This window comes from Diabrotica virgifera, chromosome 4 (assembly GCF_917563875.1).
Source record: "Diabrotica virgifera virgifera chromosome 4, PGI_DIABVI_V3a".
NCBI classification, from domain to species: Eukaryota; Metazoa; Arthropoda; class Insecta; order Coleoptera; family Chrysomelidae; genus Diabrotica; species Diabrotica virgifera.
The window spans coordinates 105563260-105588884 of NC_065446.1; the positions used below are offsets into that span (position 1 = coordinate 105563260).

The 25625-nt window shown below is 32.1% G+C and overlaps 1 protein-coding gene across 1 annotated transcript in view; it reads right to left on the reverse strand.

The window, feature by feature from the left end:
* Nucleotides 1–25625, reverse strand: part of LOC114328135 (ninein) — a 170777-nt gene that overhangs the window by 121172 nt on the left and 23980 nt on the right. Inside the window, exons 2-3 of the mRNA XM_050648310.1 lie at nucleotides 22785–23620; nucleotides 7287–7573 (exon numbers count right to left, since the gene is read on the reverse strand). Coding sequence (XP_050504267.1) covers nucleotides 7287–7573; nucleotides 22785–23613 — 1116 coding nt within the window. The 5' untranslated portion in view covers nucleotides 23614–23620. The remainder of the gene's footprint in view (nucleotides 1–7286; nucleotides 7574–22784; nucleotides 23621–25625) is intronic.

A 25625-nucleotide genomic window follows, 5' to 3' on the forward strand; every position in this document is an offset into this window, starting at 1 on the left:
TCTTTGGATACATGAAATTCTGATTATTCTGTGTAGGTCTATTTGTGCAATAAGTCTATGTTATGTAATTTTATGTTTGGGGGTGTTCGTAATAATGAGTTTTTTGGGTGAGAAAATTGTAAATTATGTTTTTATGTATTGTGTGTTGCATATGTGTAGTATACGATAGAGATATGTACTTCACATTTGTGTATCCTCTATTGTTGATATGTTTTTGTTGTTCACTTCTTCTTTACGTATTGGCAACCAAAGTCTGCTGTATTCTGCTAATGGATTTGCTGGGCCATTTCATTTCAAATCACTCAATTTTGGAGCAAAAAAAATTTTGGACCTCCGATTTGTCTGAAAATTGGTATATAGCTTCTACGGGACGTAAAAATAAGATATTTAAGGTCAAAAAATTTTCTTCTTTTTTTCTCAAAATGTTATTTTATGCGATTTTACAGTGATTTGGTGTTTATTTACTTATACAAATTTGCATTTTCTATCGTAAAGTATCAATGGTTGGAAAACATAATATTTTAATAGAAGGGACTGAAAAATGTCATTATAGGGCATTATAACAAGTTACTTTGATTCAAAACAAGCTTTTGATCAAATTTTATAGTGTAGAAAACGTTAAAATACCGTTTTTTACATTTTTCTCCATTCCCAAAATACATCATAATCGATTTGGCTGAAAATTTGCCCACAGATAGACAAAACATAGGACTTTGAACGACGTTCTACACCTTCGGCAAAGAATTAAGGATTTGCATGAAATTTTAGTATGTTATAGTTTACTTAAAAAAACTAAGACTTGATTTTTTAAAAATTGTTTTACCGTGCCGTTTAATTACTATTAAGGTTCAAAGTTAAGTTTTAACATGGGCTCTTATGGGAATTCTTAAAAAGTTAACAACTTTTGACCCAAATTTACGATTTTTAATTATTTGTGCTTAGATTAAAGGTTTTCTTGTAAGGAATAACATATTAAAAAATGAGAATTGTTTACCGTACCATTATTAAATAAAAGTGAAAATACTGTTTCGAAAATACTGTTTCGCTCTTAAAAAGTTAATAACTTTTGACCCAAATTTACGATTCTTAATTATTTGTGCTTAAATTAAAGGTTTTTTTTGTAAGGAATAACATATTAAAAAATGAGGATTGTTTACCGTACCATTATTAAATAAAAGTGAAAATACTGTTTCGAAATCATGTTTCGCTCTTAAAAAGTTAATAACTTTTGACCCAAATTTACGATTTTTAATTATTTGTGCTTAAATTAAAGGTTTTTTGTAAGGAATAACATATTAAAAAATGAGGATTGTTTACCGTACCATTATTAAATAAAAGTGAAAATACTGTTTCGAAAATACTGTTTCGATTGCATAAAAGTTTCCCCCCCTTTCCTCTGAGAGGCATACCCCGCAACGAAGGTGTAGAACGTCGTTAAGTGGTGAGAAGGATTTGAATTATATTACAATACCAAAAAAGTTACATGCAATTTTATAGTCAAAAATATAGGCGTCTACTGTAAGTACAATTAACTCGAAAATATCGACCTTACGACAAAAATTGTTAAAAGGAAATTGTAATAATTGTAAATACGATTTATTTGGAACAATTTCAGTTCCTACCATTTTTGTCGAAAATTTAAAAATGGCGGAGATATTGAGCAAAACAGGTTCTCCTTTAAAATCAAGATGGCTGCTAACGTAACGGAGGAATTCATTCGTGATTTTAAATTTAGGCTACTATTGACTCCCCTAAAGATCAGAAAAATAAAATTTTGGGCAGCTCGGCATTCAAGGTCAAATGCTATCCCGACTGGACTAATATATACTTTTGAGTCTGATATTACTGCATGTAACTTTTTTGGTATTGAAATATAATTTAAATCCTTCTAACCACGTCCTATCTTTTGGCTATCTGTGGGCAAATTTTCAGCCAAATCGATGATAATGTATTTTGGGAATGGAGGAAAATGTAAAATGTTTTAACGTTTTTTACACTATAAAATTTGATCAAAAACTTGTTTTGATTCAAAATAACTTGTTATAATGCCATATAATGACATTTTTGAGTCCTTTCTATTAAAATATTATGTTTTTCATCGATACTTTACGACAGAAAATGCAAATTTGTTTAAATAAACACCAAATTACTGTAAAATCGCATAAAATAACATTTTGAGAAAAAACGAAGAAGATTTTTTGACCTTAAATATCTTATTTTTACGTCCCGCAGAAGCTATATACCAATTTTCAGACAAATCGGAGATCCAAAATTTTTGTGATTTGACATGGAATGTACCCTACACATTTTTCTTCATTTAGTAAAATGAGGGCTGCTTCTTTGATTTCTCTCTTTTTCATGCCTGTTTCCTTCACGATTATTGATGCATCTTTCCACTGTGGCCTATGTTCATTGTCCAAGGCATGTTTGCATATCTGTGATTTGTCAAAAACCCTTTTTTTTATGTATATTTCATGTTCGTTAATCCCAACGCTTAGTGGTCTTGCAGTTTCTCCCACGTAGAAATTGTTGCATTCACAGTGTATTTTGTAGATGCAGTTCTTTGACCTCTCCTGTGTATAGTTCGGTTTGATTTTGGACAGGATAGATCTCGGATATATCCTGTCCAAAACTATTCCTGTCTGTATAAAGTTATTTCTGCATTTCAACATCTCCAAATCAACTTAATAGGCTATTGATTATGTTTAAAATAAGAGAACTAAAAGGAACTACAACGTTAATGGAATTTTATTATCTCATATGGTCAATGGACCTCTAAATTTAAAAAACCCGCGGAGTGCTACCATTTAAATGGGTGCGTTTTTGAGAAAGGGGTGAATTAGTCCCTAGGCACAGGGCGAATAAGGGTGAGTTCTATGCACTTTTAGTACAAACACGTCTAAAGGAAAATTGTTCCAGGTTAAATTTACTATCGAAATATCACATTTTAAAGTCAAAAATATTTAAAAAAAAAAAAGGGGGAAAACACAAAAGAAAGCAATTTTGTTTTTTGCCCCATAACTTTTTTCTTTTTTTTTCCACAGGGATATAGATATAGGCATTGCTTCAGCGAAAAATAACTACCATCCTTCCTCGTTAAAATGACGTATGGTAGAGGTCTCTAGGATTTACAGTTTTCGAAATATAATTTTTCAAAGTTCGCAGCTTACAGCATTTTTGGGCCATTTTCCCCATTATTTCGCAAACATTGTTCTGTAACTTTTTTCTACGCATTTCTAGGTACATATATGCAATGGTACACTTAGTAGAAAGAAAAGTCAATTACCTTTAAAATGGTCTATTGTATAAGGTTGTATGACTATTTTTAAGCAAGTTGTGCGTTTTCAAGATTTTATACTTTTATGATTTTTGATATTTTTTATGATTATTTTTAGAATTTTCATTATGACTTTTTGTCTTGTACATTCAGGTGTATATATTGTGAAATAAAAAAAGCATATTTTCTCTACTTTAAAATGGTGTATTGCAAAAAATTCTAGGACTATTTTTAAACAAGATATCCGTAAGATATCCAAGGATATCCGTAATTTGAGAAAAATTTTAAAATTTTTCATTTTTTCCAATTAGAAGAATATAATGGCATATTATAATATAATTTTTAATTCCAAATAACTTTTCTTAGTAACACTTTTCGATATTTTGAAATATAAATCTACTTTATACTCTTGAGCGAAATTCATATTTTTTAACATACCTCGTACACTATTGACAAAATTTTATATCTGATGATTGCATCTTAGGTTTTAGACTATGCAGAGCATTTTGCAAAGAATAACTTTTTTCCACAAAGTTATAATAAAAAAGTTTTCCATATGGTTCCAGCTTAGTGAGACATATTGCATGTGTATGTGACATTTTGAAAAGGTATATCTTGTTTAAAAATGGTCCTAGAATTTTTTACAATACACAGTTTTAACGTAAATAAAATAAATTTTCTTTTTATTGCACAATGTGTATACCTAAATATACAATAAAAAAATATAATGAGAAATTTAAAAATAATCGTAAAATATATCAAAAATCATTAAAAGTATACAACTTTGAAAAACCATATCTTGTTTAAAAATAGTCACACAGCCTTTTACGATAGACCATTTTAAAGATAATTGACTTTTCTTTCTATTACGTGTAACATTGCATATACCTAAAGCTGCGTAGAAAAAAGTTACAGAACAATGTTTGCGAAGTAACAAGGAAAATGTCCCAAAATCGCTGTGAGTGGCAAACATTGAAAAATCATAATTTGAAAATTATAAATACTAGGGACTTGTACCAGACGTCACTTTAAAGAAAAAAGATAAAAGTTTTTTTTCTGCAAAGCAATGCCTATACCTATATCCCCATTGAAAAAAGTTTTGGGACAAAAAACAAAATTGCTATCTTTTCTGTTTTTTTTTACTTTTCTTTTGAATATACTTTTGTAAAAAAAATATTTTTAACTTTAAAATGTGATATTTCTATAGTAAATTTAACCTGAAACAATTTTCCTGTAGACATGTTTGCACCAAATGTGCATAGAACTCACCCTAAGTCGCACTGTGTCTAGGGACTAATTCACCCTTTTCTCAAAAACGCACTCCTTTAAATAGTAGCACTCCGCGGTTTTTTCATAATGAGAGGTCCATTGACTATATGAAACAATAAAACCCTGTTAACGTTGTAGTTCCTTTCTAAAATACATAATCAATAGCCTATAACGAAATATGGATTCAACAAGACGGTTGTCTTTCACTTCGTTACTTCGATTTAAATTTTTCTTGAACGTGTGATTAGTACACAAGGTACAATAACATGGTCCTCTCGGTTACCAGACCTAAATCCCCTAGATTTTTATTTTTGGGGATGCTGAAGACCAATTTGTACATTCATGAATTCGAACGAGCCACCAACTTGGAATAATTAAGACAAAAGATAGTCGAATTCAGCTAGAATATATCGGCAAATGAACTTAACGCCATGAGAAAGCCATTGTATGATAGATTTGGTTTCAGTTTGGCACAAGGTGGTGGTTTCTTTGAACATTTAAATCAGTAAGAATTTTGTTTGGTTTATATTTCGTAATTTTTCGGAATTATTTTTAATTTATAGTAGTTTCGAAATTAATTTTGATTTTATTTCATTGTTATAGAACTAATTTAATTTTTACAGTCACTACTCCTAAAAACAGCTAAACAAAAATATGGTTTCAAAGATATTATGTATTATGGTAGGGGAGCAAAGTATGCTAAATGTGCAGGCACTCGACCGTTATGGGGACCTATTGGGTTGTGAAGAGTAGGTCCTGAAACCAAAAAAAAGTTAAGTAAAGTTTTCCATTTTAGTGGGGACTTTCCATTTTTAAGTTAATTTTCCATTTCCAACAATCGTTTTTTTAGATTATAGCGCCATCTATCCACAATTCGAAAAAATGTTTCGAATAAAAGTTACTTATTTTTACGTAAGGAATCTAAATCTGCAATAAAAAATGGGGGCTCCTATTTAAGATTTTAAAGTAACCCCCCACCCCACCTCCGTGAGGGGTCGTGTTTGGTGCCATTCGATAGATTTTTAAAAAATATTGAATAAGTGTGCTTTTCAGTTTTTCGATCTGATCATTTTGCGAAATATCGCGGGATTCGTATTTAAAATATTAAATTTACCCCCACCCCTCTCCGTGGGAAGTCGTGTTTGGTATCATTCGATAGATTTTTAAAAAATATTGAGCACATATTGTATAGTTTTTCGATCTGTCATTCATTTCGCGAAATATTCTCTTTTGTATTGTTAAACTTTAGGACTCACCCATTTCCTGGCTCAAATCGTCAGATTTTTGAAATATACACTCTTTTGCATGTACTTAACTTATAGGTATGGATCCCGCGTATGAAAAAAAAGTTGATTAATAGCAAGCTGAAAATTTGTTAATAGCTTAAGGGTGTCTAGTCGGATAAACTTTGATATATGCGAACACTGGAACAGGGGCAGTTTTAATTGTGGAACAGGTTAAAAATTTGGAACGGTCAGACCATGAAAACGGCACATGTATTTTGTCCGACAGAACAGACTTAAACTCTCCGAACAGACATTAAACTCTCATGCAAAAATCAGACTGTTATTTATCACCAAATGGGCGTTTTAATGAGTGGAACATGTAGAATATGTCAAATTACAGAAATTATGACAGGTGATAAATAGCAGTCTGATTTTTGCATGAGAGTTTAATCTCTGTTCGGAGAGTTTAAGTCTATTCTGTCGGACAAAATAAATGTGCCGTTTTCGTGGTCTGACCGTTCCAAATTTTTAACCTGTTCTACAATTAAAACTACCCCTGTTCCAGTGTTCTCATATATCAAAGTTTATCCGACTAGACACTCTTAAGCTATTAACAAATTTTCAGCTTGCTATTAATCAACTTTTTTTTCATACGCGGGATCCAGACCTATTACCTTATCTTAATCTGACAATTTCGAGTTTTTTTAAGGATAGATTTTTTTTTCGGGCCCCCCTTAACGAACTCACCTATGTTAAGAGCCAATATATGGTAGAGGTACATATGCAGGGTACCAGGTTTCTGCCGATATGATAATCTGACGCGCTCGAGTAACTGAAAAATCCCCGCTTCGGCTCCCCTACCATTAGGTAATCAACTATTTTAAATGGGACATAAACCACACAATTTTACAAAAAAAAAAATGATTTTAACCTTTCGACGCCCAAGTCGGGTGTCGTTGTCAAAACACAAAATAATACTAAATTAAACAAAAATGTTGTTTAGTAAAAAATTCTTCTAATAATTTTAAAAAGTCATCCCAGGAACGCAACTCATCAATATTGGCAATATCATTTTAAAGTCTTCTACTTTAAAATGTATAATACATGTCTGAATTGTCGATATAAATGAGTCAGATTAAATAAATTATTAGAAGAATTGTTTACTAAGCAACAACATTTTTGTTTAATTTAGTATTATTTTGTATTTTGACAACGACACCCGACTTGGGCGTCGAAACGTTAATAAAATCATTTTTTTTTTGGTAAAATTGTGGCTTATGTCCCATTGAAAATAATTGATTATAAAAATCCCACAAGGAAATAGCTTCAGAACAACATTAAGATACCATTAGGTACTTGGAAAATACCGATAATTTTAATTAAAAAGACGATTTTAACTGAGTACATTATCCTGTAAATGATAAGTCCATACTGATATTAAAATTAATTTAACTCTTACAGAAACCTGTTTTTCCATATTTTTTTTATTTCGTCAACTAAAACCCAATATTTACCTGCAGCAGAGCGATGTGAGGACTTTGAAAATCACTCCTGGTCGCTTCGGTAATCCCTTTGGTTTGCTTGTCCAGAACATCGGCCAAATCCAAAATGTTAACCATCCTGCAGTTAAATCCTAATTCATGCAACAGCTCCTTGGGAGAATGTACTCCGACGCTTTCCCACATCTCGATTAGATCATCCGTGTTAATCATGCCATTTCCGTCTGGTCCCAATGTTACTAGATGGAACGTGCGAGAGTCTGGGAAGAGACATTCGCTGGATTGGTGTAAAAGGGAGCCATCTGAAAGGGTAATTATAAAAAAGATTAAAAATTGATCACAATGTTAAGTTCAATTTAAATATACATTATAAAACCGAGGATGGTAGCTTCATGAGCAAATAATAACCTTTCAGTTCTTCTTTGGGTGATCCAAACATGTAATAGACACAGGGCGACAGATCGAGACTGTAGGGCGGATGATCCAGTGTTTTCCAATGAATTTTATTTTGGCCAAATTTTTCGTCGATATTCTAATTTCACTCCATCATGTAATGTAGTTGACCGCAGTAACTGTACCTCGTTCCTGGATAAAATCAACAATATTCCTTTGTAATCCCAAAAAACCTCCTCAGCCAAAAGACGGTTTTTGCCTTTCCTCTGCGCCGTTTCTCCGGGCTTTTGCCACTACGTGCTTCCCTATTTAGACTCTGGAGTGCAAACTGTAGACATCTCATCACAGGTGAAAATGTGCCTTAAAAATTATCCCTCTTTGTTCGATATAGTGCCACAAGTGTTTCACACACTGCAAAACGACTTGATTTCTGATCATTCGCCAAGAGACAAAAGAGGCGAGGAACCCACTTTGCAGACATCTTTCTGTAACCCAAATCACCTGAGATGACTGCACTACCATACAGGTTTTTCACCCTCTCGCGACAAAAATTTAATAATAAGGCGTTGCTCAACACATTATGTGCGTATCCCTTGATCAAAACTTAATGCGACTAACAGCCAATTTACTCTAGCGAACCGAATACATTGAATCCCTCCTAAAACTGTTGGCCACCCTGCCCACCTGAAGGTAAAACAAGAAAAGAAAGACGATATTATTATATACTCACGGACAAAAATACTGCATATTTTATCTTCAATCGTTATTATTTGTTTATTTTTTATCTTTGAAATGTTAAGTATTTTTTTATTTATTTATCTATTTATTTTATTTATTTATTTGATGTATTTTCATTTATTTGACAAAAATATGGTTAAAGATAGTCTTTATAACCCAATATACAATAATGTAACAAATTAACAAACATTGCATAGTATGGAAAGTGTGGTTTGGCGACTTGACAATTCTTGTTTTGTTGATATGTCAGTAGGAGAGTTTTATTTTTCGAATCTGCAGTTCTCTTGCTGATATGCCACATTTAAGCGAGTTAGTGTGTGCTAGAATTGTTACTTTAAGAAATAAGGGTTACAGACAAGAAGATATTGCGTGGATAGCGAATATCCATCAGTCGACTGTTTCTTAAAGACTTAAAGAGGTTGGTTTGAATTCAAAACGGCTTGCCAGAGTTCCACTTCTTCTACCGCGGCATAAAACTCAAAGGTTGCACTTTACAAGAGCCCACGTTGGAAGATTCGTTCCACAACTGGAACGAACATCAATGGAGAAGAGTTCTTTTCACAGATGAAACGAGGATACAATAATTATGGAAGCCAAATGGACGTGATCGAGTATACAAAAGGTCTGGGGAACGTTTCGCAGAATGTAATCTGTACAAAATGTTAGTTTTGGTGGCGGTTCCATAATGCTCTGGGGTGGCATTAGTTGGGAGAGTCGTACGGAGCTTATTGATGTGAATATTCGAATGAATGCTGACTGGTACATACGGAACATCCTTGAAGAACATGTTTTTCCTTATGTCGGCTTCATTGGGTATGATAACTTTGTGCTAATGTATGATAATGCCCATGCACATACCGCAGGAACAGTCAAACAATATCTTGGGGATATTGGGGTTGAGGCTCTAGACTGGCCACCAATGAGCCCTGATGCAAATCCCATAGAACATATATGGGACATCCTAAAAAGACGTATACGAGAAAGAAATCTAGCTCCAAACTCAATCGCAGAATTAAGAATTGCTGCACATGAAGAATGGAATCGACTTTCGGAAGAAACCATCCAATATATTTTGCGGAGCATGCCTAGAAGGATGCAGGCAATCATTAGAGCTAGAGGAAGAAATACTAGGTACTAAATTGTTACAATGTTGCCGTAAAAAATTGTTCTATTGTCGTTATTGTTTCTTTTTCTAATTAAATGGTATAAGCAAAATCAGACTATGATTTCATTAATTTCTCTAAAAATTAGTTGTGACTCTGTAATATGCAAGTTACTTGACAATAACTATATGTAGGATAGTCCAGCTCAACTTATTTAGCAATAAAAAGTACAAATTTTTTAAAAGGAAAAAGATATACTTCAAAAATAAAATATGCAATATTTTGTTCTGTGAGTGTATAATAGCTGGCGAAGAACCACAACAAGAAAACATGAAATAATTGGACTGAAACAGAGAGAAGTCAAGCAAAGAGCGAGAAATATAGAGGTCTAATATAGAGAATGCACCCAATACTCCATTACGAGTGACAGTACCATAAAATTTATATATAAATATATATCATCATCATCGTAATCAGCTCGTTTTAAGTCCACTGTAGGACATAGGCCTCCCGTTTGTATTCAGAGTGTACTGTCTTATACGGTATGGATCCAATTTTTCTAGTGTAGGTGGACTTCCTCTGTTTCGTTTATAGTTCTTGGTCTCCATTCGGTTAACTTGCGTGTCCACCTTCCATACTTCATCCTTGCAACGTGACCAGTCCATCTCCATTTTAATCTGCAAGCTCTCTCCACAACATCTGTAACTCTGGTTCTGGTTCCTACGTCTTCGTTTGTGATCTTATCTTTTCTTTTCTTTTCTTGTTACTCCTATCATTGAATACTCCATCCTTCTATGTGCTATTCTTAGTTTTGAAGCATTGTTTCTTATTAGGGACAGCGTTTCCGCACTGTAGGGCATTACTGGCAGAACAGACCAATCGAAGACTTTCTGCTTCAGATTAATCGATATGCTGCCATCTTTAAATATAGAGCGTCAGAGAAAACGGGCCACCCACAAAATAGGTCATTTTTGATGTCTCGAGTGTCCTAAACCTGTTGTCCGATTTAAGTGATTTTTTTAATATGTTATAGGCATATTCTTTAAAAATATCGCTGTAATAATATTCTTGCTAGACAGGTAAATTGTCATTGTATACCGGGTGTACCAATCAAACTGTGTTTTTTCTCAAAGTTCACCACACCCTGCGGAATATTCTGGCATTTATAAAATACTGAAATTAAAACCCAACTATAGCCTCAGGTTTTATTAACATTCTGTTTTTTGATTCATTCGCTTATGTTGGATAACTAGCCTTGTTTTTCGTCAATACAGGGAGTTTTTGAATAAGTAGATATGGTAAACTTTAAGGGGTAATTCTGCATGAAAAAATAATGACAAGCCACAATTAAATTGAAAAAATAATTTTATTAACGTTTCGAAGCCCAAATCGGGTTTCGTTGTCAAAATACAAAATACTACTAAAATAAACAAAAATGTTGTTGCTAAGTAAAAAATTCTTATAATAATTTATTTAATCTGACTCATTTATATTGGCAATTCAGACGTATATTATACATTTTAAAGTAGAAGACTTTAAAATGATATCGCTAATATTTATGAGTTGCGTTCCTGGGACGACTTTACTAAAAGATAGTTCATTCGATTACATGAAATCAATCTCAACTCAAGAATATTCGTCACAAAAAAAATCATAGCATGTGATCTGTCTTTAAAAAGACAACCAAATGCAACGATGACAGTAAAATTCTCGCGTTAGAGATTCCATAGTAAATCACGAGGGAAAACCAGGAAAAAACCTCGTGATACTATCCCGACATCGTAAGTATTTGGTCTTACATTTAATTTACTTTCAAAAAACTAATACCAAATTCTGACTTTAATATGTTTAAATTATAAATAATATTAATAATACATAGATATACAATAAGTAATACTAAAATATAAAATTTGTACTAACTCGATATGTTATTGACTTAGTAATCGTGGTATTTTCTTTCTATTGACTTCCTCTTTCAGTATGGGTAACCACATCCTACTGCATTCTACCGAGGAATTTGCGACACAATTGGTTTCATTTAGCATAATTAGAGCCGCTTCTTTGATTTTTCTCTTTTTACTATCTGATTCTTTCAGGACTATACTTGAATCTCTCCACTGAACTCTATGTTCATTATCCCATGCGTGTTGACATATTTGAGATCTATATAAATTATTTTTTCAATTTAATTGTGGCTTATTTACTTATTTCCCATATAAATAGTTAATCATAAAAATGCCACAAGGAAACAGCTTCAGAACAACATTAAAATAATGACAGTTTGCTTTATAAACGTATGACCGCGAATGCTTCGTTTCCGAGATACGGGATGTTGAATTTTTTCTTACAAACTTAACTGAATATTTATTTATTGTTTATTTATTCGTCTAAAATCGGTTGAGATATGCAAATGAAATTTGGTAGGTTTTAAGAGGTAGTTATTGCGCATTTTTTGACATACAATTAAGAATTTTATTTTCACTATTGGCGTGCATACGGGTAATATGATCCTTATGTGCACCAATCGTCAACATACAATTCTTAATTGTGTGTCAAAAAATTTGGTGGGTCTTAAAACACACCAAATTTCATTTGCATATCTCCATTAGATTCGGTTTTAGAGCAATAAATAAATCGTCAGTTCTTAAGAAAAAACTCAACATCCCGTATCTCAAACGAAGCATTTGCGGACAGATGTTTATAAAGCAAACGGTCATTATTTTTTTTGCAGAATTACCCCTTAAAGTTTGTCGCACTTATTTAGAAACACCCTGTATTGATGAAGAACATCACTATGGTCTGTTTTTAAACCAGGAGGAATAATTCAAATTTACCGCGCTGTAATGCTTGTTTGTAATTGGTCCAATTCACTCGCTTATGTTGGATAACTAGCCTTGTTTTTCGTCAATACAGGGAGTTTTTAAATAAGTAGATATGGCAAACTTTAAGGGGTAATTCTGCATGACAAAATAATGACAGTTTGCTTTATAATCGTATGACCGCAAATGCTTCGTTTCTGAGATATGGGATGTTGAATTTTTTCTTACAAACTGATGATTTATTTATTGCTCTAAAACCGGTTGAGATATGCAAATGAAATTTGGTAGGTTTTAAGAGGTAGTTATTGCGCATTTTTGACATATAATTAAGAATTTTATATTCACCATTGGCGTGCATACGGATAATGTGACCCTTATGTGCGCCAATGGTCAACGTACAATTCTTAATTGTGTGTCAAAAAATGCACAATAACTACCCCTTAAAACTCATCAAATTTCATTTGCATGTCTCAATTAAATTCGGTTTTAGAGCAATAAATAAATCGTCAGTTTGTAAGAAAAAACTCAACATCCCGTATCTCGGAAACGAAGCATTTGCGGACAGATGTTTATAAACTAAACGGTCATTATTTTTTCATGCACCCCTTAAAGTTTGTAGCACTTATTTAGAAACACCCTGTATTGATGAAGAACATGACTATGGTCTGTTTTTAAACCAGGAGGAGTAATTCAAATTTACCGCGCCGTAATGCTTGTTTGTAATTGGTCCAATTCATTCACTTATGTTGGATAACTAGCCTTGTTTTTCATTAATACAGGGAGTTTTTACATAAGTAGATATGGCAAGCTTTAAGGGGTAATTCTGCATGAAAAAATAATGACAGTTTGCTTTATAAACGTATGACCGCAAATGCTTCGTTTCCGTGATACGGGATGTTGAATTTTTTCTTACAAATTGACGATTTATTTATTGCTCTAATACCGGTTGAGATATGCAAATGAAATTTGGTAGGTTTTAAGAGGTAGTTTTTTTTGAAAAATGGCTTTGACAGAGCCAATTAGACAGACTTGTTTGTAATTGATTACAGATTCATAGTCATAAATTTCTTATTTCATAACATAAGTACATACTACAATATTATTTTTATAGATACATAGGTACATTGTGTTGTTTTTTTTATTTTGTTTTTTTTAATTATTTTACTGTTTTTTTAATATATATTTTAATTTGTGGGAAACACTTTTTTTACTTCTTTTTTTTATTTTTCTATTCTTTTTTATTTTTGTTTCTATTTTTTTTATTTATTTATTATTTTTTTTGTTATTATTTTATTATGTGTTTTTTTATATATTATTTTTATATATTATAAGAGGTAGTTATTGCGCATTTTTGACATACAATTAAGAATTTTATATTTACCGTGCATACAGGTAATATGACCCTTATGTGCGCCAATGGTCAACATACAATTATTCATTGTGTGTCAAAAAATGCACAATAACTACCCCTTAAAACCCATCAAATTTCATTTGCATGTCTCAATTAAATTCGGTTTTAGAGCAATAAATAAATCGTCAGTTTGTAAGAAAAAACTCAACATCCCGTATCTCTAAACAGCATTTGCGGACAGATGTTTATAAAGCAAACGGTCATTATTTTTTCATGCAGAATCAGGGCAGCCGAGAGGGATGAGCGGACCCCGGTAAAAAGTGAAGGGCGGGCCCCCGGTAAAAAGTGAAGGGCGGGCCCCCGGCAAAAAGTGAAGAGCGAAAAAAATTGTTTAATTTTTATAGAAATAAAATTATTAATAATAATAAACATTTTAAATATAAATTTTGTAACGTTACAAACGTCACATCTTTGATATTTTATTTTTAAATAATTATTTTACCTTATTTCCTTTAATATTTCATTAATCATTATCTTCTTCTATTTGGTTTACTCATTTCCCCTTTAAAAATTGGTTGGCGCTCGTTCTGTAATAGGCAACCCTATTTACATTGTATCATCTCTTGTGTTCCATGTTCGTGATTTCAAATTTCGTCCAAGGTTCGTTGTCATGTCATTTTAATGACAATGACAACCCCCATATCTCATTCTCAAAATGGAGGTGGAAATGTTTTAAAAAGCAAAGCAGCTTCAAAAATAAATCATTTTATTTCAACAAATCATCTTCCTCTTGGGGTGAGCTACAAATAGTTTTTTTTATAATTTCTTACAGTCATTATATTCCATCCATTCCATTCCTTCTTATAACATTTTTTATAAATATCTAACCTAACTTCCAATGTCAGACCATGTGTTCTAATATTTTAGTTTCAAATCTTTTTAATTTACATGTGTTTGATTTCTATATTTCTTTTCATCTATTAATATGCACGTTTAGTAATCAGAATTTTAACTATTCTCATCTAAATTCTATGTAATTTACCCTTGCCAATTACTATTTCTGAATACTATTTGGCAAAGGTATATTTTGGTTTTTCTTCTTGATGATTGATATGTGTCTCTGTTTTATAGTTTTTTTGGAAAGAGATCAACCTTTCCCTCTTCGGGAACCTAAGCCTCACATCACCGGTGATGCACACTTGAAGGCGAAGACAATGACATCCAGACTGCACAACCACCACCTCTAGCTGCAGGGGCCTTGGGCCGAAGATCCGCCCAGGCCTACGAGAAGTCTACAACAGCCGTACCATACGACATCAAGAAGAGACCATCAGCTACCAAAAGCCATAAGTATAATCCAGAATTGTTAGTTTTTGGCAAGAATTTAAATACATTTGTTAATGCAATTTACTAAGTCATTTTATTTATTATATCTTTATGAACAATAAACATGATTAGTTAAAAACTATGTTTTGTTTGCTTCCATTCCAATTTTCAGAGTTCATTCTAAGGTTAGGACAAGACGAACACACACCTGAGTGACTGAGCTAAGCTAAGGGTGTAACGATGGCTATCTTGGTTAGTTGAGGTAATATTTTCGAATATTGTTTCAATTAGCTGGGTAGTCCATCGCTTTTTCGTTACACTGGCGCACCAACGCACTTGTCTTATCTGAAGAATAGAACGTTGAATTTTGGTTTAGTGCAAGCATACAAGCATTAATAAATACTATTTTCATATATTTCATTTTTATATTCAATTTTTGCAATAAATCTATATATATTATCTATTTTGGTACTTTTTGACTAATTTTTATATATTTTCACATGTTATGGGTCAAAAAGTATTACCAGTTTCAATAATTTAATTATATATTTCAGCATAATTGATTTAAAATACATTTAAGTTGCAAATATTGGTATTTTTAACATTTTGATACTTTTTACCTACTTTTTTTAGCTAATTTTTATGTTAGGACCTTGATAGTAATGTCCACATGGTGTTTTTTCTGTTTTTTCAATTTAACCAGTTTTTTTTTGGTAGTTCTTCTTTAATTACTTTCTTATTTTGTCGTAACTTTCCAAAACCCAAGAGAATTTTTCCATTTATTGTCATATTTTCTGTACTTTTTATACGTACTATTTCTTCTACGTTCTTTTTATAGGTACTTCTGTGTACTCTAAAGTGCATTTAAATCTTGTTTTATTACTTATTTTCAATTACTTTTTACTTATTCTTATATTTCCTAGTTGTTTTCATATATTTATTACCCATTTTGTATAACTACCAAAAATTTTGTTGTTTCCGTCGAACTTTCTGTTCGGATGGTATATACTACTTTACTTGTATAGTAAAGACTAGGACAATTTTCAAGTTCTTTTCTTTCATTAAGGTATTTTATTCTTATTCTTCTTCTTTACGTATTCGGAATATTAATTTAAATCATTCTTCTTCTTCTTGTGTTGAATCTCAAAAAATTTTTTGTTCGTAAAGCATGATATTTTACATTTTTCAATTTTTTGCATTATTGCACTTATATTAATTATGATAAACATTATATTTAACATCTTTTTTATTTAACAATGCCCTATTTATCTATATATTATTGTTTTATTATTTTATTTTGGGTGTTGTACTGATTTTTGATACAGATTAGCATGAAAGCCTCATCCGGCACTTATAAGTTGTGTATGGCTTATATATAGCTGCATAGACACCTAGTGTTTTTTTTCCTAGGGTACATATAAGTTATCCATAGGGTTGGGCCAGATCTATTGAGTCTGAGTTCCGTTTTTTTGGTCTTAATGACTGTTGATATACAGTTTAATGCTGTATATTATTTTTAGGATGATGTCTTTTATAAATTTTTTCTTTTGGAGTTCAAACAATTCTATGCATATCTACTTTTAGAAATCTGGTGTAGAATTGTGGCGCTTTGAAGTATGATTGTAGTTTAGCTACTAGCATTTGTTATTTTCCATCTTTGCAAATCATATTTATGCATTTTTATACATATATTTTGTTCTTTAGTGTAGATCCCTGGTATGCATTTGATGGAAGTAGCATTTGCATTATGTATCATTATCTCTCTCTCTGTTTATTAACTTATTGGTTAAGTCTTTTAGGACTGGTTTTATGCAGTTTTTTCAGACCCTTTGGTGTAGAACTTTGTCTTATTTGGCTTTCCATATAGTTGGTACTTATTTTTTTTAATGGTTTATCTATAGTTGCACTTGCATTTCTTTTTATTACTTATATTATACTTATATTATCTTTGTCTACTTATATGCTTTTACTTACCTTGTTATATTGATTAGTATATTATTACCTTACTTTCTGTACTCGTTATCCAGAGTACTTGTTATTTTGTTCGAGATTCAGTTGTTAGTAGCTCCAATAGCTATTTATTTATTTTATATAGGATGTGATATCCCTTATATTTACTTAAATTTGGTTATATGCCTTTTATTTTATATAAATACCAGAATATCTGCAATGCAATTCATTTTTAATATGTCTACATTATTTGACTATGGTTACTTACTTACTTTTGGATTATTAGTTAAATTTGATTATTACTTACACTTTATACTACATGTCTTTATAATTTTGAATTAATTTCATACTTTTTTAAAGTACATTTATTTTTTTCCAAAGATAGATATTCTCTGATGTCATTTATTTATAATGAATAAATATTTTACAGTGTGATGAATACTACAATTCATTGGGTAATATTTTTATTTTCCCCAGAGTAACATATGAAAATTATTTTGGTGCTTTAAAATTTTTTATGATTAATAATTTAAATTAACTATATACATTGACTTAATATTTACTTTATTATGAGTATTTATTTTTGATTTGTTCTGAACGATTACTACTGCATATATTTATTTCTGGTTAGAACTTTGATTTCTTGTTTTCCTTGAGAAAAATTTCTCACCTGTGTTCGAAATTTTTCTGATGAGTGGAGGGAGTGTGTAACATTCCTGTTTTCTGTGAGAAAAATTTCTCACGTGTGTTCAAAATTTTTCTGATGGGTGAGAGGAGTGTGTAACGTTACAAACGTCACATCTTTGATATTTTATTTTTAAATAATTATTTTACCTTATTTCTTTTAATATTTCATTAATCATTATCTTCTTCTATTTGGTTTACCCATTTCCCCTTTAAAAATTGGTTGGCGCTCGTTCTGTAATAGGCAACCCTATTTACATTGTATCATCTCTTGTGTTCCATGTTCGTGATTTCAAATTTCGTCCAAGGTTCGTTGTCATGTCATTTTAATGACAATGACAACCCCCATATCTCATTCTCAAAATGGAGGTGGAAATGTTTTAAAAAGCAAAGCAGCTTCAAAAATAAATCATTTTATTTCAACAAATCATCTTCCTCTTGGGGTGAGCTACAAATAGTTTTTTTTTATAATTTCTTACAGTCATTATATTCCATCCATTCCATTCCTTCTTATAACATTTTTTATAAATATCTAACCTAACTTCCAATGTCAGACCATGTGTTCTAATATTTTAGTTTCAAATCTTTTTAATTTACATGTGTTTGATTTCTATATTTCTTTTCATCTATTAATATGCACGTTTAGTAATCAGAATTTTAACTATTCTCATCTAAATTCTATGTAATTTACCCTTGCCAATTACTATTTCTGAATACTATTTGGCAAAGGTATATTTTGGTTTTTCTTCTTGATGATTGATATGTGTCTCTGTTTTATAGTTTTTTTGGAAAGAGATCAACCTTTCCCTCTTCGGGAACCTAAGCCTCACATCACCGGTGATGCACACTTGAAGGCGAAGACAATGACATCCAGACTGCACAACCACCACCTCTAGCTGCAGGGGCCTTGGGCCGAAGATCCGCCCAGGCCTACGAGAAGTCTACAACAGCAGTACCATACGACATCAAGAAGATACCATCAGCTACCAAAAGCCATAAGTATAATCCAGAATTGTTAGTTTTTGGCAAGAATTTAAATACATTTGTTAATGCAATTTACTAAGTCATTTTATTTATTATATCTTTATGAACAATAAACATGATTAGTTAAAAACTATGTTTTGTTTGCTTCCATTCCAATTTTCAGAGTTCATTCTAAGGTTAGGACAAGACGAACACACACCTGAGTGACTGAGCTAAGCTAAGGGTGTAACGATGGCTATCTTGGTTAGTTGAGGTAATATTTTCGAATATTGTTTCAATTAGCTGGGTAGTCCATCGCTTTTTCGTTACAATTTGATTAAATTTTGATTATATTTATAATAGTGAAAATATTTATAATACAGGTGCTTTTCGAATTTTCTAATTGGCAAAAATGTCTCTAATTTTCGAAAAATTGCATGATTTTTCCAAATCATTCTCAATTCACAAACTTGATAGGCAGCTACATTCTCAATTCACAAACTTGATAGGCAGCTACATTCTCAATTCACAAACTTGATAGACAGCTAACCGATCCTGTTCCATTGTAGCTATCATTGCCTCATAGCATTTTTTATGCGAAAAAGAAAACTAAAGGATCTTTCTGCTTCTGCGATTGTCACCGGTAATGTGCAAAATATTTTTAACAAAATAACGATTCAAATTTGAGATGTTTAATTTTATTAAGAAAATCTATTGGAGAAAATTTAAATTCACCAATATTATCCTTGTACATATATCGCTCTCAAATGAAAAATTTCATCTATCAATTCTTCACTGAGGTCTTCTTATAAAACTCGCGCAATACATATATCAATTTTTTTCTTAATAGTGTCGTCATCTTTATCTCGGAATATCCATAAAATATTAAATAGCGAATGAATTTTTGTTTCTGGTTATTGCTTATTATATGACAATATTAAAAAATATTTCCCAGCAAAATATTGCGTCGGGCTCAAAATTTTTAGTCGCATCACTGCTAACTAGGCGCAGGCAAATTATCAAAAAATCTCATAGGCTTTTTGCGCCGTTTTTCTTTATTTGATGAAAATTCTGGATTTATTCCATAAATTGCTGGTAACTAATTTAGATTCTTCAATATAGATTCTTCTGATTTTTTGTAAATATTCTAGAAGCCTGATATATTTTTAATCTCCATATCTATACCATATTTTTATCTGACTGCACTGTAGTATTTGACTCCTGTGATTTATTGCTGTTAAAATTTTAAACAAAATCGATTAAAGGTCATAATATTAAATATAGCCGAGTATTGTCTAATTAAAAGCATTATGGACATAAAGTGAAGAGTAAAAAAACGGGAAAAATTACGTCTTTGATCTGGTCGACGCCGGGCCCCTTACATCGCCGGGCCCCTTACATCGCCGGGCCCCGGTAAAATGTACCGGCTGTACCGCCCTCTCGGCGACCCTGTGCAGAATTACCCCTTTTGTTGAGATATGCAAATGAAATTTGGTAGGTTTTAAGAGGTAGTTATTGCGCATTTTTGACATACAATTAAGGTGAAACAGTAGCGATCAACAGGTAGCGAAAACGCGTTCCAAGATTGCGGCTGTAATTTTGAATATTTTTTCGAGATATTTGGCACACATATTCGTAATATAATAAAGAATGACGGTACAGAGCCCAATTTGAAAAATATATTAATACGTGGAAATTACTCTGTAATTAAATACAATATTAAAAAAACGAGCCTGTACCGCCATTAAGAAGAACAAAAAAATACACTTTCTTCAAATAAACTTTTTTATTCGATGCCTAGATTTTGTGTCATTTTGGAACTACTAATGAAATAAAATATTTTAGTAGTTCCAAAATGACACAAAATTTAGGCATCGGATAAAAAAGTTTATTTGAAGAAAGTGTATTTTTTTGTTCTTCTTAATGGCGGTACAGGCTCGTTTTTTAATATTGTATTTAATTACAGAGTAATTTCCACATATTAATATATTTTTCAAATTGGGCTCTGTACCGTCATTCTTTATTATATTACGAATATGTGTGCCAAATATCTCGAAAAAATATTCAAAATTACAGCCGCAATCCTAGAACGCGTTTTTGCTACCTGTTGATCGCTACTGTTTCCTCTTAAGAATTTTATATTCACCATTGGCGTGCATATGGGTAATATGACCCTTATGTGCGCCAATAGTCAACATACAATTCTTAATTGTGTCAAAAAATGCACAATAACTACCCCTTAAAACCCGCCAAATTTCATTTGCATATCTCAATTAAATTCGGTTTTAGAGCAATAAATAAATCGTCAGTTTGTAAAAAAAACTAAACATCCAGTATATCGGAAACGAATTTTTTCATACAGAATTACCCCTTACAGTTTGTCGCACTTATTTAGAAACACCCTTTATTGATGAAGAACATGACTATGGTTTGTTTTTAAACTAGGAGGAGTAAACTAAAAAGACAGATTTACATCCAAGAAAGTCACTAGAAATATCACCAAATACATCTTTTTTTTTTGTTGATCATATCGACCTTCGACGGTAATCTATACATATTATATTGTTTTTTATTAACGTTTCGACGCCCAAATCGGGTGCCGTTGTCAAAATACAAAATACTACTACCATAAACAAAAATGTTGTTGCTTAGTAAACAAATTCTTCTAATAATTTATTTAATTTTACTCATTTATATCGGCAATTCAGATACATATGACACATTTTAAAGTAGAAGACTTTAAAATGATATTGCCAATATTTATGAGTTGCGTTCCTGGGACGACTTTACTGAAAGATAGTTCATTCGATTACTTGAAATCAACCCCAACTCAAGAATATCCGTCACAAAAAAATCATAGCATGTGATCTGTCTTTAAAAAGACAACCACATGTAACGGTGACATTAAAATTCTCGCGTTAGAGATCTCACAGTAAATCACGAGGGAAAACCAGGAAAAACCTCGTGATACTATCCCGACATCGTAAGTATTTGGTCTTACATTTAATTTACTCTCAAAATTAATACCAAATTCTGACTTTACTATAATTTTGTTTAAATTATAAATAATATCAATAATACTTATTTATATTATTGATATTATTTATAATTTAAACAAAATTATAGTAAAGTCAGAATTTGGTATTAATTTTGAGAGTGAATTAAATGTAAGACCAAATACTTACGATGTCGGGATAGTATCACGAGGTTTTTTCTGGTTTTCCCTCGTGATTTACTATGAGATCTCTAACGCGAGAATTTTAATGTCACCGTTACATGTGGTTGTCTTTTTAAAGACAGATCACATGCTATGATTTTTTTGTGACGGATATTCTTGAGTTGGGGTTGATTTCAAGTAATCGAATGAACTATCTTTCAGTAAAGTCGTCCCAGGAACGCAACTCATAAATATTGGCAATATCATTTTAAAGTCTTCTACTTTAAAATGTATCATATGTATCTGAATTGCCGATATAAATGAGTCAAATTAAATCAATTATTAGAAGAATTTGTTTACTAAGCAACAACATTTTTGTTTATGTTAGTAATATTATATTGTACTAACACGTAGGTAAAGAGTTCTAAAAATAGTTGTTTTTTTATAAAAGTAGATTAAAAAACTAAAAATTAAAGGAATAACGCAGAAACACAAAAAATCGCCGACATGACTTAATTAACCTATGAAATGCCACTAGTGTCAAAATGTCATAAATGTCATTAGTGTCAAAATTTCATAACAATGGAGTAAACTTGCATGAGGTTGGACCAATTACAAACAAGCATTACGGCGCGGTAAATTTGAAGTACTCCTCCTGGTTTAAAAACAGACCATAGTTGTTAAAGTACCTAACTTTTTTATTATCATTATCCAACATAAGCGAATAAATTAAAAAACAGAATGTCTTATTCAACGATATATCATATTATACATTTCAACCATCCTTTGATGCTCTTCAAACCACTGATTTTCGATGGCTCGAATACTACTAAATCTGTCTCTTAGAACCAGAAGCCATCTCGCTCTATGTTCTTGGTCTTCCTGGATCCTCCTAGAAACTTCTTTTAACGATAGATCGGCTTCACGACAATTGGATCCCTTCCAAAGTTACTTAGCGGGGACACCCGGTGAATTATACGCACTATAGGACTATAGGCATTTTGTACCCACAAACAAAAAAGTACTCACCTAGTTCCACATCCTTGGTCGGTATCGTATGGTTGAGAACCTCAAACCACGTGTCATCCTGTTGTAAAATTGTCAGCAATTCTTGAAAACTTATCTTATGGTCACAATTCACAGTCAACTTATCAGAGAGCTGTCGTATAACGCCATCAGCTAATTTGTGAAGACCAATAGCGTCACAAACTAAAATAAGTTCAGTTTGGTTCAAATACCCATCCTCTCCAACACCCAACTTCTTCCAAGCTTCTCGAAGCATTTCTTCAGTACAGATCAGTTCCGTGTCATTGGATATTAAATGGGAATTTATATTTTTGTCCTCAATAACTAAATCGTTATTAGTAGGTAGAGAAGTGCATCTCTGTAGTCTGTAGTTGGTCTTCCGTTTCTTAGAAGAGACTTCGGTGTTAGAGTTAGAGCGTTGAACGGAAATACTTTGCGGCTTGTCGTCTTCATTGACAAGTTTATGTATGTCTTCGTTCCTCGGTCTGGATCGTCTACCGTACTTCTTCGAGCCATAAACGAACTTTGGAGAAACTTCTCGATCAGGCGAAGATTTCTCTTCGATATTATCATCGTTCACAGACGATTTGTTATTTTGCATGTTGCCGAGAAGAGCTAACAACGCATCTTTGAAGTCTGTGAAATTTACTCGAGAACGTTTATCCTTCAACAGGCATTTGACCAGATCAAGACCGTGTTCATCTAGCTGCAGAGTCTGGCAAAGTTGCGTGAGACCCTCTCTGTCCAAGCTGCCGCAATTCTCTCTGTCGTGACTATTGAATACTTTTAAAAGCTGCTGCTCGTATGGGTCCAGACCATACTCATCCATCATGATTCAACTGAAAAAGAAAAAACTGTTAGTAAAAATGGAAAACTCAAGTACAGAAATAGCAGAACTAATAATACGAAAGCAGGGAAGAAAGTGAAGATGGGCTTCAAAAAATTATGGATAGACGATCAACTTTGGGAATGGAATAACATAATAAAAGACTTAAAGCTGAAGTGTACTGGAAACAACAGAGAAAATCCAAAAAACTGAAAGAATCAAACCGAAGGATAGTGGAAACAGACCCGGCTAAGGAAATGGATAATGATAATAAAACAATGTACAAGAAAAAGAGGTTGTTCTGAAGCTATTTTCTTGTGGCATTTTTATAATCAAGTATATTCAAATGGGAAATAAGCCACAATTTTACCTAAAAATGATTTTATTAACGTTTCGACGCCCAAGTCGGGTGTCGTTGTCAAAATACAAAATAATACTAAATAAATAAAAATGTTGTTGCTTAGTAAAAAATTCTTCTAATAATTTATTTAATCTGACTCATTTATATCGGCAATTCAGACACGTATTATACATTTTAAAGTAGACGACTTTAAAATGATATTGCCAATATTGATGAGTTGCGTTCCTGGTTGTCTTTTTAAAGACAGATTACATGCTATGATTTTTTGTGGCGGATATTCTTGAATTGGGATTGATTTCATGTAATCGAATGAACTATCTTTTAGTAAAGTCGTCCCAGGAACGCAACTCATCAATATTGGCAATATCATTTTAAAGTCGTCTACTTTAAAATGTATAATACGTGTCTGAATTGCCGATATAAATGAGTCAGATTAAATAAATTATTAGAAGAATTTTTTACTAAGCAACAACATTTTTATTTATTTAGTATTATTTTGTATTTTGACAACGACACCCGACTTGGGCGTCGAAACGTTAATAAAATCATTTTTAGGTAAAATTGTGGCTTATTTCCCATTTGAATATACTTGATTAAGAAAAAGAGGAATAAAATTAACATGAATAAAAGAGCTAAACCCATTAAAATTGGATCATGGAATATCCAGACAATGCTAAAAGTAGGGAAAATGCAGGAAATTGCTTGAGAAATGGAAAAATACGAACTAGAAATACTAGCACTACAGGAGATACGATGGAAAAATGAAGGAACAGTTAAGAAGAAAAACTTTACTATGTATTACTCAGGAGAAGACAAACAGGGGGAAAATGGAACAGCTTTTATGGTGAGCAAAAGAATGAGAGAAAAAGTTATACATTTCACAGCTATTAATGGAAGAATCTCCTACATCAGAATCGAAAATAAACAAGCCAATATATCTTTAGTTAACTGCTACGCACCTACCGAGGAAGCAGACGAACAAGATAAAATGGAATTCTATGAACTTTTAGAAGAAACCTGCGAAAATATTCCTAGGAACGATATCTTAATAATACTGGGAGATTTTAACGCGCAAGTGGGAAAAGAGAGCTACAACCAAAATGTAGCAGGTAAAGAAACGATCCACAATGTCACAAACGATAACGGGACAAAAGTTTGCAATCTGGCAGCAGCAACAAATACCTACATCGTCAGTACGAAATTTATTCATAAAAGGGAACACAAGATAACCTGGATGTTACCAGGGAGATCAGATGGCAACCAAATAGATCATGTTTTGATTTCGAAAAAATGGACAAAGATAATACAAGATGTGAGATCCTTTGGAGGAGCAAACGCTGACACTGACCACATACTCTTAATAGCCAAAATGAAGATGAAAATCATCAAAGCTAATAATAAAGTAAGAAAAAGAAGGAAGTGGAACTTAACCAAATTAAAAGTGCAACAAACAAAACAAGAGTATTCAGAGGAATTAGTACAAAAACTAAAGAGGTACGATGGCACGAACGTAGAAGAGGAATGGAAAAATATAAAAATGAGCATCATAGAGGCTGCGGAGCAAACCATAGGACCTCAAGAAAATAAAAAAACTAAAGAATGGTTTGACGAAGAATGTCAATACCAAAGTCAACTGAAAACGCTGGCACGAAACAAA